Source organism: Vitis riparia, chromosome 4 (genome assembly GCF_004353265.1).
Source record: "Vitis riparia cultivar Riparia Gloire de Montpellier isolate 1030 chromosome 4, EGFV_Vit.rip_1.0, whole genome shotgun sequence".
Lineage (NCBI taxonomy): Eukaryota > Viridiplantae > Streptophyta > Magnoliopsida > Vitales > Vitaceae > Vitis > Vitis riparia.
Genome location: NC_048434.1, coordinates 11,739,715 through 11,756,119, shown reverse-complemented (window position 1 = coordinate 11,756,119; position 16,405 = coordinate 11,739,715). Strand labels below are relative to the sequence as shown.

Genomic DNA, 16,405 nt, shown 5'->3' with positions numbered 1-16,405 from the left:
ATTTTCCACATGCGTGCCTAGTCATAATGGGAGGGTTTGTTAGTTAACCAGACTCGTTCATGTATCTAGAAGAGTCTTTCATGGCGATCCCAAAGAAGCATATTCCTTCACAATATGCATGTACTTTAGATTGTTTATCGTCCTCAATGTGATAAATCTTTGAACCACTTATTATCTCATTTAACTTCATGTTATTTTTCAACTTGTCAACTAAGATACTAATTTGTTCTTGATAGAAAAAAGTCATTCAAGATACTGTGCTCTAAGGAGGATATGTGTTCAACATTTAGCAACCAACATCTAATCCTCATCAATTGGAAACTTCACACCTTTAAGAACAAATAGATACTCACACTTCTTTTCTTTTGTGAACTTTTCTCTTCCATTTCTTTTTGCACTCTTACATTTAATATGAGCCTTAATTTGTTGAACTTGTATATACTCCACTTTTTTCATAAGTAAAAATTATTTTAGTCTTTTATCCAAGAAGTCCTTTCATATTGTCTTTACCAATTATATTAATCATTTCATTTCTTTTATCGGTCTCTATTCATTCTATCAATGCTTTCCTACTCTAATGAATTACATCTATTATAAAGACCTAAGTGTAGTGTATGATCATTAGAGCTTTTAGTATATATGCAATATCTTATATAAAAAAATTAAATATTATTATAATTATATTTTAAATAAAAAATTAAAATATGTTCAAATGTATAATATTGAACATCCTAAGAAATATTTGGAGGTAGAATGATGAACACTTAAAAAATTGTTCGATACTAAGGACTTGTTTGATAATTATTTTAAAATAAATTCTGAAAAATAGTTTTTGAAAATAGTTTTTAAAAACTGTTCTCTTTTTTTTTTTTGTAGAACAAAAGTATGTTTGAAAACCTAAAATGTTTTTAACTAGTTTTAATATTTTTAAATATATTTTAAAAATAATTTTTATATCTAATGTTTTATTTTTAATTATTTTATTTGTTTATATAATTATTTTTTAAAACCATCTTAGAAATAAATGAAAATAACAAAAAAAAAATAATTAAAAGATATTATTTGAAAATACTTATTTTTTATTATTAAGAATGTAAAATAAAAAATAATTTTTTATTATATATATATAATCATCAATTTTTTTTAAAGGTTTAATAGAGTTATGGAAATATTTGAAGGGAAGAAATACTGCGAAGTGCGAAGCAAGACGAAAGCCGAAGGAACGTGTATCGGTTTATAAGGGCATTTCATTTATTTTATTTATTTATTGATGGGTAATTCTGTCCTAAAAAATTTCGTAGTACATGGAGTTTTGATGTCTCCAAACTGTACACCTACAGTTCCAGAAGTCTGTGCAATGGAAAGGTTTCTGAAATGGGCGACGGAGCTGGGAATCTCGGACTTCACCACCACCCCCACCACCGTTCCGTCTCGTCTTCAAATCCCTCATTGTTGTGTGGGCCACTCTCTCTGCGTCTCTCACTTTCCTCACGCAGGCGGGTACTTTCATTTTCATTCCCCCCTTTTCTCTTCATTTGATTCGAGAAAATCCACAAAAAAAAAAAAAATACTAAATGATAATAATTTTTTTTTTTTTTCCTATTCTTTCTCTTCCACTGAAGTGGATTTCTTCTCTTTCTCTGTTTGATTTACAGTAGAGGCTTGGCGGCTGCGCGTGATCTCAGTCAAGGGGAGTTGATTCTCACAGTTCCCAAATCGGCCTTGATGACGAGCCAAAGTCTGTTGAAAGATGAGAAGCTCTCTGTTGCTGTCAAAAGGCACACCTCTCTCTCCTCTACTCAGGTTTTTCATAACAAACTTCTTTTCTGGACTTTGTTTGGTTGCCTAGAAAATGTAGGAATTCTGGAGAAAAATAAACATGCTCCGCTTAACTGAGCCTAATAGGGCTATTTACTCAAGTTATGGTATGGTTCTTGTTTCCCAGAATTCAAAAGAAACAAAACGAAAGAAAATTAATCCAGCTTTTATTTTAGATGATTTTTTATTTTAATTTTATCAGAAAGCTAATCGAGTGTTGGGTTTGGTTCAATTTTTATGTCATGCAATTGGGTTGGGGATATTTGGTTAAAAGGGGTAACTTAATTTGTAAAAAGGGAGGATTGCAATGGTCCTGAAGGCTACATACTTTGCATAATTGCATTTTCATGGACAAAAACGCCCATTTACCATTCCCACAGCTATATTTGCATGTTTCTTGATTCTCATAGTTTGTTTTCGATATCAAACCATTGTACATTTTGTTTACACGCATAAATATCAAATGTAATTTCTTTTACATTCACACATGTACAAGAGACCTATACTAAATATACAAGGCACTTGCACTTACTACATACTAGGTATTTGTACAGTTGTGAATATATTTGTGTGTTTTTCTTTATTTTATTTGTTTGTTTTTTATAAAACTAGATACATTGTATTGTTTATACACATGCATAAATATCAAATACCATTTTTTTTATATATATATTTTCACGCATGTATAAGGCACTTGTACTAAATGTATAAGGTATTTGTATTGGCTGTAAAATGCATGCACAAGTCTGCCTATTGTGAATATATTTGCACTTTGCACATTTTTATGAATGTTAATGAAAATGTGAAAATGTTTGTACAATAGTATGAATGTCTTGTGCATGCGTAAAAGTGTGAAAAAAAATTACATTTGGCATTTGTGCATGCATATAAATAAAGTTGTAATAATTTGGTATGAAAGGCAAACAAAAAAATGAAGAAATTCATGCACATAAATTCATGATAGACGGATTTGTACATGCCTACAATTTTTAATTAAATTTCAAAAATAAAAAATTTCAAAATAAAATAATGATAATCAAACGTTAAATTAATGAGAAATAAGTTAAGTAAGTAGTTGCAACTTGAAAAAAAATAAAAAATAAATAAATACTATATGAATATTAAATAGATTTTGAGAAATATTTTATTTTTTATTTTTTAAGTGTTGAAATCTTAATATATTAATTATCATGAGTACTTGAGGATAAATTTTAATAGATTAAATATTTGTAGTGCTCATGTGGCATCTTTCATCCAATTGCATGAATTTTTATCTTTTGAGCCCAAATATGTATTTTATAAAGACCTTAGGCCCATTTGCTAGAATGGAGATTGTCCCTTTTTTAAAAGCCATATTAAGGATGGGGCTTTTTTAGGTGATAAATTGTCCATGTATCTTTTAGAGCAATTTTGAAACTTATTCTACCTTTTCAACCCCCAATTATGCAAAGTATGTAGCCTTTAGGGCCATTATCATATTCATCTATCCCTTTAACATAATTGTCCCTTGCAAAAATGTCTTCTTAACCTAAAAATGCTGATGTATGACCCCTTTTAGATAAAAATCTTCCTCTCCTAAAAAACTTTCTTCTTAAACTCAATTTCTCTTTTATTTTCTCGCATTTCATCATTTTGTTTAAGGAGAGGAAGTCTCTTGGGAAGAAAAAATTCCCAACCAAGAGACTCATTTTTTTTATTTTCCCTTATTTCATCCCTCACTATTATGGCAATCTTTGGAAAAAGGGAGTATTATGTTTTTCATTTTTCAATCTTTCTTTTTGTTCTTGGTTGAGGTTTTTTGTTCTTTCATCTTAACCATACAAATTTAAAGATGAGATCAAATCTAAAGTCTAGGTAAATCTTTGATCCAACTTCGTTCTTGTCGGATCCTATGATTCATGGAACCACCATCTAAACTCTAGTAGGTGGGGTCTAAACAATTTGTCTTTTTTTTTTTTGGTCTAAATCCTTGAATTTCAATTGGTGGTCTGGGGATCTTTTTGAATTTTTAGATTTTGAACACCCTTTTTAACAAAAGCCTTGAACTATATTTAAGTCCAAAGAACTTATTCCCAGATAAGTTCTTTTTAAATGAAACTTAACTACAACACAGTTCAAGTGACTATTTGACTATTATGATTGACAACTTAACCTTAATTAGGTTTTTTGTAAATAAAACTTAGTCACAATACATTATGATGCAACATGAAATGAAGGTGTTGTTTAAGTTTATTTGAACTTGTTGTATGCTAAAATGAAGATGAAGTTGTTGTAATAAGAGAGAATGATGAAGTTGTGGTGATGAGAGAGATGAATGAAGCCTTGTGGTAGTGAGAAAGAGACTGACAAAGTCATAAGAGAAGAAGCGGGGGCTGGAGGGACTTCACAGGAAGAGAGAGTGAGTGAAATGAGTGAGAAAAATGTGAGGGAAATGAGTGTGTGGGAGAGAGAGAGAGAGAGTAATGCATTTTTATGGTGAAACAAAGAGGGGTAAAAATGTCCAAAAGGGGTTATGTCTTCAAAGAATGAACAAGGGGGGTCATTTTTCCAATTTCAAAGTTATTTTTGTCCTTTTTGTCCAAATATCCCATTGTGTTAGTATAATGATTGAATTGAATACTTTTCTATGTCTATTGAATTCTCTTTTCTGCAGATATTGACTGTTTGTTTGTTAGCCGAAATGAGCAAAGGAAAGAGTTCTTGGTGGCATCCTTACTTAATGCAGTTGCCACGAAGTTATGATACACTAGCCAATTTCAGTCAATTTGAGAAACAAGCCCTTCAAGTTTGGTTTCTGACTAGGGATTTACTTGTTTTGAGGAGTTTGGATTTGGTTTTACTTCTTGTGTTTCTGAAATGTTTGAAATGATTTCTAGGTGGATGATGCCATATGGGTTACGGAAAGGGCTATATTGAAGGCCGAATTGGAGTGGAAAAAAGCAATTCCCCTAATGGAAGAACTTAAGTTGAAGCCTCAGCTTCAAAATTTCAGGGCATGGCTCTGGGCTTATTCAACTGTGAGTACACTTTAGAGAAAAAAAGGTGGTTTATCAGAGCATTAATGCAGGCTGACCATCTTTCTTCCTGTGGTTGACCAATGCTTTCATCTTTTCTTCCAGTCTGTCATATGGTTTATTGAAACTCGATCATTTTGAATTGTGGATTGCTAGTGTTGAATGTTGCTTGAAGGGCAATATATATTTGAGTCTCTATTTGGGAATATGCTTTCAATGTTCATATTGTTCTGTCCAACCCCTGTTTGTATATAGGTGTCTCTTTAAATTCTTTATCTGATGAGTTGTGTGTCACGAATTCAGTGTGTTGCACAAAGAGAAGTCATATTTGTGTACCTCTTGCAAGAATTATACATTCTATAGTAATTCTCTTTCCTCTTTGTTTCAAACTCTTTTCTTAGTTGCAATAATAAGACATTCAAAATTCCACTGTGCTTGAGGATATCCTCACAAACAATGTACCATTCTACACTTGTGCTTCTCTCTTTTTATGCTGTTTCTTACTGGCAATGGTAAAAACATTTGGACTTTAATATGCTTGAAGGTATCCTCACGCACGATGCATATACCATGGGATGATGCTGGATGTTTATGCCCTGTTGGGGACTTCTACAATTATGCTGCCCCTGGAGAAGAACCATGTGGCTGGGAAGATTTGAAGGGTTCAAGAAATGAATCTTCCTTGCAAGATAGTTCTTTCTGGAATAAGGATGCTACTAACAATTCAGATGCAGAGCAAGATGATGTTCTCTCTCAGAGGTTAACAGATGGGGGCTACAAGGAAGATCTTGCTGCATATTGCTTCTATGCTAGGAAAAATTATAAAAAAGGAGAGCAGGTATTGCTAACTTTCTTGATTTCCTGAAAGCAAATATTATGTAGTATGATAGCTTCCTGTTGCCCTTTGGATGATCAGTTTCATTATTTATGACTTTCTTGTGTTATTTTGAGCATTTTGTTTATAGTCCAAGAAACTAAAAACAATTAGAAGCTCAAGAAAATGATAAAAAAGGACAAAGAATAAAAAAACCGTAATGATAACTCATTGCTGCAGCAGCATGAATGGCACCATGCTATAGTAATGTGAAAGTAACTTGTGACAATACCATGAATAGTAATCTCAGATACTTGTTGTAATACCATTTGTTACTTGCTAAAAAATAATTTATTTGCTAAAAACTACAGAACATTGACTATCTAGTTTATGAGTAATTAAACTAGTAGCAAAACACTATTTAAAACAATTTCAATCCTAAGTATGCCCCATTGAGCCTAACTTGCCACTTTCTTGTAGCCATGCTTTGCAAAAACTATCTTTACACTTCGAACTCTTCTATATATGTATAATAATTTGAATTGAAAATTTCAACTCAAAGTGCCAAAGAAAAAAAAAAATCAAGTGTCGTAGAATCTAAGCATTTAGATTGATTAAACAAGTCAAAAGAAGAGTATAATATTTTTAGCAAATCCAACCATTATGTAGAATATACTAAAAGAAAGAAAAACCTATCGTTAGGTTTGCATCCAGAAAGTAATTCAGATTGCCTATTTATGTCCCAATAAAGGAAGAGAATTATTGTAGTTCTCACCTATTTTTTAAACATTGGAAGTGTGTTTGTTTGAACCTTTTTTTTCTTTCTTCTTGTCATTTCAATAAGAGCATAAGAATAATTTTCTATGTTTAAGTAAAGAGAAAACTCACTTTTTCCCCTAATAAACTTACTTTTTTTGTCATGTTTGGTTTCCAAAAGGTTGAAGGAAAGAAAATAGAGAAAAAGTAGAAGAGAAAAAAAAGCAAAGGAAAATTATAAAATTTTTCTTATGTTTGCTTGCCCATTGAAAAGTTGAGAGAGAAATTAAGTTTAAGTAATGCACTTCTCCCCAATTTTCCTTACCTATTTTTGAGGAAATGGGGAGCAAAATGTGTTAGCATTTTCTGCCCTATTTTTCCTTACCTTTTCTCATGGTTTGCAAACATAAGAAAGCCATTTCCCTTAACTATTTCATTCTTTTCTTCAATACTTTCTAGGAACCAAACATCCTCTTTATGACTGCCCTTTTCTTTTTCCCTTTGAGTCTACTAGTGTTTATTTCATGGTGTCTCTCTGTGTTCTTTAATACCTTCCTATTTTTCTTTCCCTTCTCATTCTGGGACCTCCTCAATTTCTATTTTCTTCTTCATTTAAATTCTCTCTTTTTAGTTGACTGTCTGAAGCTTTCTCTGGTCAATGACACTTCCTCATTTCCTTTTTCCTTATTCTTCTACCAAGTGAGTGCAAGAACAAGGCAGAAAAGCTCTAAAGTTCCCTTATGAAGTTCTTTTCCTTTCTTCTTTTCGGTTCTCAGTAAGAAATCATTATGAAATCCTTGATTTTGGTTTATAGACTATAAATTGGGTTTTCAAAGATAAATTTGGGAAGTGGGTTTACGGTCAGCCTATTTTCAGATTGAGGAAGGAAACCGGTTCTCAGGATATTCAAAGCTAATTTCCTGGAATATGGAAGGAAACCTTTTCTTCAGAATGTTAAAAGCAAACATAAGTTATTCTGGAATGTGGAAGCAACTCCAGCCCTCTTTATGAAAGAAAGGAACTAATCCTAATCTGTCTTTCAGGTTAGCTTTGAGTTATCCATGAGAATGAGATTAGTTTCTTGGAATATGTTGACCTTATATCTAAAGTATATGAAGGTTGGACCAACTTAACATTTAGGGTGTGAAAGGTGGGGTTCTAAAGTTAGAAGAGGAAAAACTGGAGATTATGGAGAGGTATACAAATGAGCCATTTAGACGAGGGATCTCAAATGCAATGGAGATTCAAAATGCCATGGGGATTTTGAATTTGCATGTGCTAGAACATGGTTTGGATTCTTCAGTGTCATGTTTGATGGGTCTAAAACAAGCATTAAACTAATATATTAAAAACCCAAAATGACATCTTTACTTCTAGACTCTACCAACAAAAGTAAATAAATTACCGACCATTTGTTTTCTTTCATTTACTTTATTCTATATATTCTGTTCTATCAATGGAGCAACTAAGCTGAGACAGATTTTTTTCTGAGTGTTGAAGCCTGGTTGGGGTGATCAAACTCGAATTTCATCATTCAATTACGGAGAGAAATAGGAGAATGGGAGAGATGAAGAGAGAAGGTGCATTTGTGGTGGTGCATGGAAGTGGTCAAGAATGGAAGATATCAGAAGTTGCTGCAAAGAGGTACCACAAGGAAAAAAATAATGATGAATAGTTTTTGAAACTCACGACAATTAGAAGTGGGTGATATAGGGAAAATCATTACTAGTGGATAACCGCTATGTTACATGGGTTCAGGTATGGGTGTCAGGTGTTGAGTGTTAGGTGCTGGTGTGGGTATGCGTCTAGTTTTTGGATCCTCTGCATTCCAAAATCTTAGGACACGAGGATTCAATTGAGAAGGATCTCAACTATAGGTGCGGGCATTTGGATACAACATTAATTTAACATAAATTAACAGTAAATTTAAATATAGTAAGATAAGTCAACTTCGATACTACATGGTTAATTGTAATTGGAAAATATATTTATTATATATTTTCTATTTTAATAAGATGCTAAACTTATTTTACTTTGATATTACTGCTAATTGTATATGAAGAACTTGTTTGTTATATGTTTTTTCTATTTTAATAAGATGCTAAGCTTATTTTGCTTCAATGTTACTACTAATTGTACATGAAGAACTTGTTTATTATGTCTTTTATTTTAATAGGATGCTACTAATTCATATTTAATTCTTATCATTCAAAAATTTTGATTTTTTATATTAATGATTATAATTTATCTCCATATTTTTTAAGATATTAACTTTGATACTTGTCTTTATATTTTTATGCTATTAATTGTTATATTTTATCTTTAAATTTTATATGATATTAATTCTTACATTTTATTATAATTTAAAAAAATTAAGAAAGAGATAAAACACTTTGGTTACAAGAGTTAGAAATTAATATAAAAATTCTTTACTTTTTTATTACAAGAGTTTAGAAATTAATTTTAATTTTTTATTTTATGTTATTATCTAGTATAATTTTTCAAAAATTAAGAAAGAGACAAATAAATGTATGAAACCATTGTAAACAAAATTTTAAAAGAATTAAAGAAAGAGATAATGTAGCTAAATAGTTATATTTGATGCAACATTTTCGTATGAGGCACAAATCTCACATCCACACTCATGTCCACTTGTCGACATGGGCATTTTGGCTGAAACTAAAGTGTCTATGTATCATTGGACAACAACAAAGAAGCAAAAGGTTGGAAGTTGAACTTAAGAGAAACCAAAATCCTTGTCTTTCCTATATATGGATATTGCTGGGTGATGGTTCAAGGGAAAAGTAAAGCAAAGTGAGAGGTGAGAGAAAGGTTGGAAAGAATGGGAGTGGTCGTCAATAGGCTTTTGAAAGGAGAGAATCAGTTTCATAAAGCCAAAAATTTTGATCCTTTCAAACAATGAGTCTTTAGACCTATTTATAAGGGTTCTGTTAGTCCCTTGATTTAGATGACATGATGCCCAGGACCTCATGGGCATGCACCTTGCACCTATGAGGGTCTTAGGAGAATGAGGCAAGGTGGAAGCAAAGGTTTAATGCATCAAATGAGTGGGCTGTCGGTGACTGATGGTGCAACTCAGGTGTTGTTGGCACGATGCGGTGTCAGGCAGCACGTGGCTTAGCACGTTGCTGCACACCACCAGCATCCGACACAGGCTGTGCCATTCACAGCATAGTGGGCTGCTGCACATGACACAGCCATTGCTGCACGTGACATGGCCATTGCTGCACTTGATGCACAACAAGGCAACATGTGTGGCAGGGCTTGACTTAGCCAAAATTCAAGTGTCAAAATTTGGCATGTTGGTATTTTTCCTTTGGAGAGGAACCTTCAAAAGGGAGTCTAAGTGGAATTGTGATTTTTCGAATTTTTGTGAATTAATGAAAAATCATTATGCCTCCTCAAGCACCCTTGATGTCTCCTGAAAAAAGCTTAAAATGCTCTATAGCAGGGAGCAAGGAGAGGTGGAGAATGGCTCGAGGATGGCTATGTTGCTTAGGCTTGGCCACACCTAGGGGACGTGATGTGAGACCTCAGACATGGGCAAGACACTCGGGTGAGCTCTGCTAGCACTCACACATGGGTTCAATGACATGTGGTAGCGTGCAATCTGTGGCTGACATGGCACAAGGACATTCTGTGGTCACCCCTCTTGATGGTAGCACAAGAGTGCGATGCCTTGTGTAATGAGGTGGCTTGGCAAAAGGCCGTAATGCCTTGTGTGTGGAGATGACAGGCCATGGGCGCAAAGTCATGACTTGTTGCTACATTAAGATGGGACTTGGATGTGGCATGGTGCTGTTGCAACAACAAAGCTAACTTAGACATGGTGGTGGCTAATGCATGACAAGAGGGTGAGGCATGACATAGGGGTGCTATGCTAACTCTTGTGGCTTGCAAGGTGAGGCAAGGCTTGACCCATGGGTGCCTAGACATGGGCAGCTAACTCCAATGTGCCTAGGGCACAAGGAGATGACTTGATGGTGTTGTGGCAACAACAAACGTCGACATATTCATGTTGATGCATGGTTGATGCAAGGTAAGAGCAAGGGGCATGACATGGGCATGGTATGGTGACTCTTGTGGCTTGTAAGGTGTGGTAGGGCCTTGCAAGGGGCTGTCCCATGGGCGCTGAAGACATGGGCAACAAACTCTAATGTGCCAGGGGCACAAGGAGGTAGCTTGCTGCATGAGCATTACATGTTGGGCTGAGGCACATTGATGTATGGTGTCAAGTAATGGGTTGAGGCACATGGATGCAATTGGATGAGTTGTGTGCTGTCCCACATAAAATAGGGGAGAAAGTTCCTGAGATTATATAAATATAGACTCCTCTTAACCTTGGACACGCGTTTTAGAATTGTGAGGGCCCCTTTGAGCTTTAGAGTAGACAATACCTACATGGTTGGGTGTGGGTTATTACAAATAGTATCAGAGTCGATCATTGACCTCGGTGTGGGGTTTGTTTGGCCTTGTGAGGGGTGTTTGTCTGTTTGATCCTATAATCCCATAGGACACAACGAGGACGTTATATTTGCATGAGGGGGTGCTTGTGCTGTCTCACATCGGATAGGGGAGAAAGTTCCTGATGCTATATAAATATGAGCTTCTCTTAACCTTGTAGACATGTTTTAAAACCATGAGGGTCCCTTTGAGCTTAGAGTGGACAATACCTATATGGTTGGGTGCAGGTCGTTACAAAGATATATGCAGAGACGAGCTAGCATGCATGATTGGTGGATGACATGCATGGGTGGGCTGACTTGCACACACGGGCCAAAGCATTGATAGGGGTGGACTTGTGACAAGTTGGGTTGGACAAGGCTAAATGGCTGACACTATCAGAGGGGCTATTTGATGGGTTGCAAGGGTAGTTATGTGGCACCTCTTGGAGAAGAGACACCACTGGTGGCTGCAGATGGCTCAGAGAAATGCATCAGAAGGCTTGGTGTTGGCTGTGTGTGGCATGAAGATGCACCTCTTGAGAAAAGGGTGTGGTCAGCTGGATGTTTTTATAACTGCCAACTGCTAGATTTGAATTCAAATCAAATTAAACAGAGGGTGTAGCCTCTGGATATAAATAAGAGGGGTTCTTCTATTGCCTAAGATATTAAAAAAAGAAAAAGGAAAAATAGACATACGCTGTGAGGTGTATGAGACTGGTGGGATTTTCAGTTCTATTAACTTGGGTGTAGAAAAATCTGTGGGGACACTTAATCAAAGTTTGTTATCTTGTAATTCTTGAGGAATAAACAAGTTGGGAAGAGTTCTACTATATCTTGTTGGGTTGTGTTTGTTGTGTTGCCTTTGTTGCATTGGGTTAAGGCTGGCTGAGTAGAGACTTAGTACTGCACCTTTCACATCTTGTGTGTGACAGGTTCTATGAAAAAGAATTTGCTTAGTGCTACATCACAAACCAATGAGATTTTGGCACAAGTACATGGACCAACCAGGTGGTGCCATGTTTGCATCAATTAATAAGAGTAATGTATCCTTGTTGATGTTTTGGATAAGCATTCATAGATAGTGACATATAGCTGGCGAAGTAGTCTCACTCTCTTAATTTGAGCAAAATGAGTTTAACAATGTTTGGGTTGACTTGTCTTGGCAAACCTCCAACTCTACTCACCAAATTAGAACCCTAAAATCATCCCATATACTTGGTGGTTTGGCAGGCCAAGCTCACCATTAAGGGACACCAAGCTCAATTAGACTCCTCAGCCTTGCTCCCAATTTGGGTAGACATGTATCATTTAAGTGCTATGCCGATAAGAACCTTCCATGAAGGTGTAGGAGATATCTCTAAGATGCATAAGAGACCCTTTTTCCTTAGGGGGTATAGAAACAATTATTAAAGATATCTCCTTGATTGAGTAATGGGAGGTCTTGTGAAACTAACAAGTGAAGGTGGGGAAAAGTCCTCTCATAACCTACCTTAGCATGTTGAGAGATCCCCAAGTCACTCACCCAATGATGTGAATCCTCTCATCCTCATCCTGAGATGGACTAAAGAAGGCATGGGTCTTCTCTGTACCATCAAAGTGGCAGCAGTGGGAGAAAAGAAGCTGCACAATGGCAGTTAACACTACTATTGGTGATGGGTGGATAGCACCATAATAAGAGTGGTGCTACGAATGATGTGACCTCCCATGTGTTGTTGATTTGCTTCTCATGATAGTTATGTGGTGCACATAATCTCTTAGGTCCACATGTCAATGTGGACTAGGATATCAACAATGTGGAACCTTTGCTGAGAAGAGGTAGCATAGTCCTTAACATATCATTTCTGCAGTACTAACAATTTATTCTAACTCTATATAATGACAAACGGTACAACTTGTGTGCATTGGTACGATGACTATTGTTGTGTACTAACTTTGCAGAAAATTTCAATCAATTTTGCTTCAGTTAATTGTGCTAAATGATCAAGCATCATGAGGTAATTTGAAATAAGAAACCACATGCTAGTTATTAGCTGCAGTTGACAAAAATATATCTATTTGTTTTTCCAGTTGGCTTTGTTTCATTTCAGTCCTACTTAGTGCCAATGGCATCATCATCATTTTGCATGTCTTGTTGGCCTTTCATATATGAGGCAAGATGGGTTTGAAAATACAGTTACATGTTTGCAGGTTCTTTTAAGCTATGGAACATACACGAATTTGGAACTTCTTGAACACTACGGGTTTCTTTTAGATGAAAACCCAAATGATAAGGCTTTCATTCCCTTGGAACCTGAAGTTTATGCCTCCAGTTCATGGCCAAAGGACTCGTTGTACATTCATCAAAATGGGAAGCCGTCTTTTGCTCTACTATCTGCTCTTCGGTTGTGGGCAACCCCGGCAAGCCAGCGAAGATCTGTTGGTCACCTTGTTTATTCTGGAACTCAATTGTCAGCAGAGAATGAAATATTTGTGATGGAATGGATAGCGAAGAGTTGCCATGTTGTTTTGGAGAATTTGCCAACATCAGTTGACGAAGACAGTCTGCTGCTGTGTGCCTTAGACAAAATGCAAGATCCCGATGTCCCAATGGAGGTTGGGAACGCTTTGAGGAGCTGTGGAGTTGAATTTTCTGCCTTCTTGGAGGCCCATGACCTGAAAATTGGGGACGGCAATGTTGAGTTACTCTTGTCGGAGAAGGCAAGAAGGTCGATGGAGAGATGGAAATTAGCAGTGCAGTGGAGACTGAGGCATAAAAGAATTCTTGTTGATTGTATTTCCCGTTGTACTGAAATCATTAGTTCTCTTTCCCCAACATTTCTTGGACACCGAGGCTAACAATCCTAGTTTAACAGGAACATTTTTCATCTGGATACTGTAAAATGTGACCCCGCCTCTGGGATGAGAACAACCTTGAGAAGAACCGAAAACAATGAAAGAAATTAGAGTATATTTTGTATTCGCATTTGAGGGAAACTAGATTTTATTTGTTATATATACAGTTGATTTTATCAAGGAAATGTAAAGAATAAATAAATAAATAAGATGTTTTAGTTATACTACTTATTTTCTTGTAGATTTTTCTATTTTCAAAATGAGAAAATGATAGCACCTTATATAAGAACTATAAAAATAACCAAGAAGTTATCTTTATAACGAGTTATAGTATAGTCATTATAGTTATGAAGTTTAAAATTTGTTTCAAATTTATAATGAATAATGATAAGTGGTCTCTTGAATCATCAAATATTTTTATTTTCCATTGTTCCAATCCAATCCATTGTAGATTAGAAATCAACAAAAGAAAAAGTCATTGGACCTAAATTAAGTCATGATTATATAACCTATTCCGATATTAAGATTCAATATGAATGAAATCGTGGAAGCAGACCTTTTCTTTCTTTGAAGCTCACAAGAATTTGTCATCCGATTGAATCTTCCTGTTCTTGGCTGCTCCATAGGAATCCATCGTTATTCTTTTCCTCTACCGAGAAAAGTTCATTCCAAGTCATAAGAGCAATCTCTTTTTTTTTTTTTCCTATTCATTTTTCTTCTCGTTATGGTAATGCAATGCAAGAGTTAGTTTGTTTCTCATGATGAAAAGAGCATTTTTATTTATTTATTTATTTATTTTATGTTATATGAAATTTATAAAAATCTGATATTTAAGGTTGGTAATATTAGATTATCTTAAAAAAGATAGTAATTTTTTAAAAACAATTTAATTTTTTTTAGAATAAAAGGTAAGTTTATACATATTTTTTTTTTTATATAAAAGTTACTTTATTTTATATAAAAGTTCTTGTTATTTTTTAATTCTAAAAAAAAAATTTGAAAATAGGAAGCGTGTCCAAAGCAACATTAAAAAATATTATATATATATATATATATTATTATTATTATTATTACAAATACAAAAAAATTGTGGTAATTAATCATTAATAAGACTTTAATAAGACTTAATATATGACAAGAACCAATAGTGCTAATACTTGAAATGATAAATGAAATGATAATAATAATATGGTTTTATGAATTGTAAAAGATAAAAAATATGGTAATGACGCGCATAAGGATTCTCTTACCATTACCAGAGCATACATCTTCTATCCTTCATCCTTCTTATAAGGTGACCTCACTTTGTCTAATCTCAAATTTATAAGATTTAAATGATAACACAATGGTTATTTCCTTGAAAAACACGACATTATTTTTTATTAAGTAATAAAAATAATAACTAATATTTTTTGTAATAATTTGAGTAAGTACTAAATGAATTTTTCCCCCCACATTTGAATTCGTTAAAACTTCAATTTTTATTTTTATTATATATATATATATATATATATATATATATATATATATAGATTAAAAAAAAACTAACAATTTGTTTAATAATTTATGTTCTTTTTATTAAGAAAAACTTTACAAATAAAAAAATTAATACTTGAGATGTTATACTAGACCCATCGGGTCAACTTCTAGATTGGGAAAAGAAACTTTGGCTAACTAGCTTGACTTACGGAAAAATAGAATGAAACAATTTATACTGATCACATACTCTTTATAGAAAGGAATTCCCTTTCCTTTCCTTCTCAACGACTACTATCACTATCAATCCCAAGGATAATGAGATAAAATGAATCCCACCTAGATGGTGTGACATGATGATAACATTCTCTTGATCAATGTTTTTAGAATGTTATTGAACTAGAAAAGTAATAGGTTTATGGTTCAATGGTTGAACTGGTGGTTGTACCGGTGATGTTTAGAGAAGTTATCGGTTCACGATTCAATGGTCGAACTAGTGATGTCATATATATATATTATTAAAATTAAAAATAATTATAGAAAACAAAAATAATAAAGTCTACTGAAATTTTGATAGAGTTTTTTCACAAATCTTTTTACCTATAGAAGTCACCATATATCTTCATATCGCTAACACAATATAGAATGTCATGCTTTCATAATGTAAATCAATACAATATTTATCAAAACATTACTATTCTACATTCACATATGAGCAATAAACCAACAATGACCGAATTATCAAAGAGTTGTTAACACATTATATGTAATTATGGACCCACATTTTTCATGGGCGTTTCCACTCGATCAGCGAGACTCACTTTTATTGGTGAAAAATTAGTTTTGGAAAAGTTGAAGTCGCCACTTATTTATTTTATTTTAAAAGGGAAAATAAAACAAGAAAGAAAACCCTAAAAAAATGACTCCATAGTTTTTGGAAAAGCGTGTCTTTGAAAAACCTGAGTCTAGGTCCGGGGATCAAGTTACCTATTGGGAAGGTATCTTTAAAAGATAACACCGCTCTAAGCCTTACAAAGGTCTCTACTGATTAAGTTGAGGGAAATGAGACAGTTAATTGATTGATTGAGGGTACCTAGGTAGACTAAGGTGATTGAAAAAAAATAGTATGCCAAACAAGAAAAACAATCATAAATATAAAGAAGATTTAAGGTGTGTACCTGGATTGCTTTTCAAGTGCTATCACAGAAACATCAAAGTTAATTCAAATA

General features: G+C 34.0%; 1 protein-coding gene across 2 annotated transcripts; it reads left to right on the top strand.

Annotated features, from left to right (window-relative positions):
- The first annotated feature begins 1,332 nt into the window (after positions 1-1,332).
- On the top strand, positions 1,333-13,924 carry LOC117912833 (protein SET DOMAIN GROUP 40). Of its 2 annotated transcripts, none has more exons than XM_034827574.1 (6): positions 1,333-1,496; positions 1,656-1,803; positions 4,472-4,603; positions 4,695-4,835; positions 5,377-5,670; positions 13,056-13,924. In XM_034827574.1, exons 1-6 carry the CDS (start codon positions 1,375-1,377, stop codon positions 13,701-13,703), a joined length of 1,485 nt encoding a protein of 494 aa, XP_034683465.1. In that variant the 5' UTR covers positions 1,333-1,374; the 3' UTR covers positions 13,704-13,924. The 2 variants fall into 2 exon arrangements, with proteins under 2 accessions (XP_034683465.1, XP_034683463.1); XM_034827572.1 differs by having other exon boundaries at positions 1,333-1,500.
- The last annotated feature ends 2,481 nt before the right edge of the window (positions 13,925-16,405 follow it).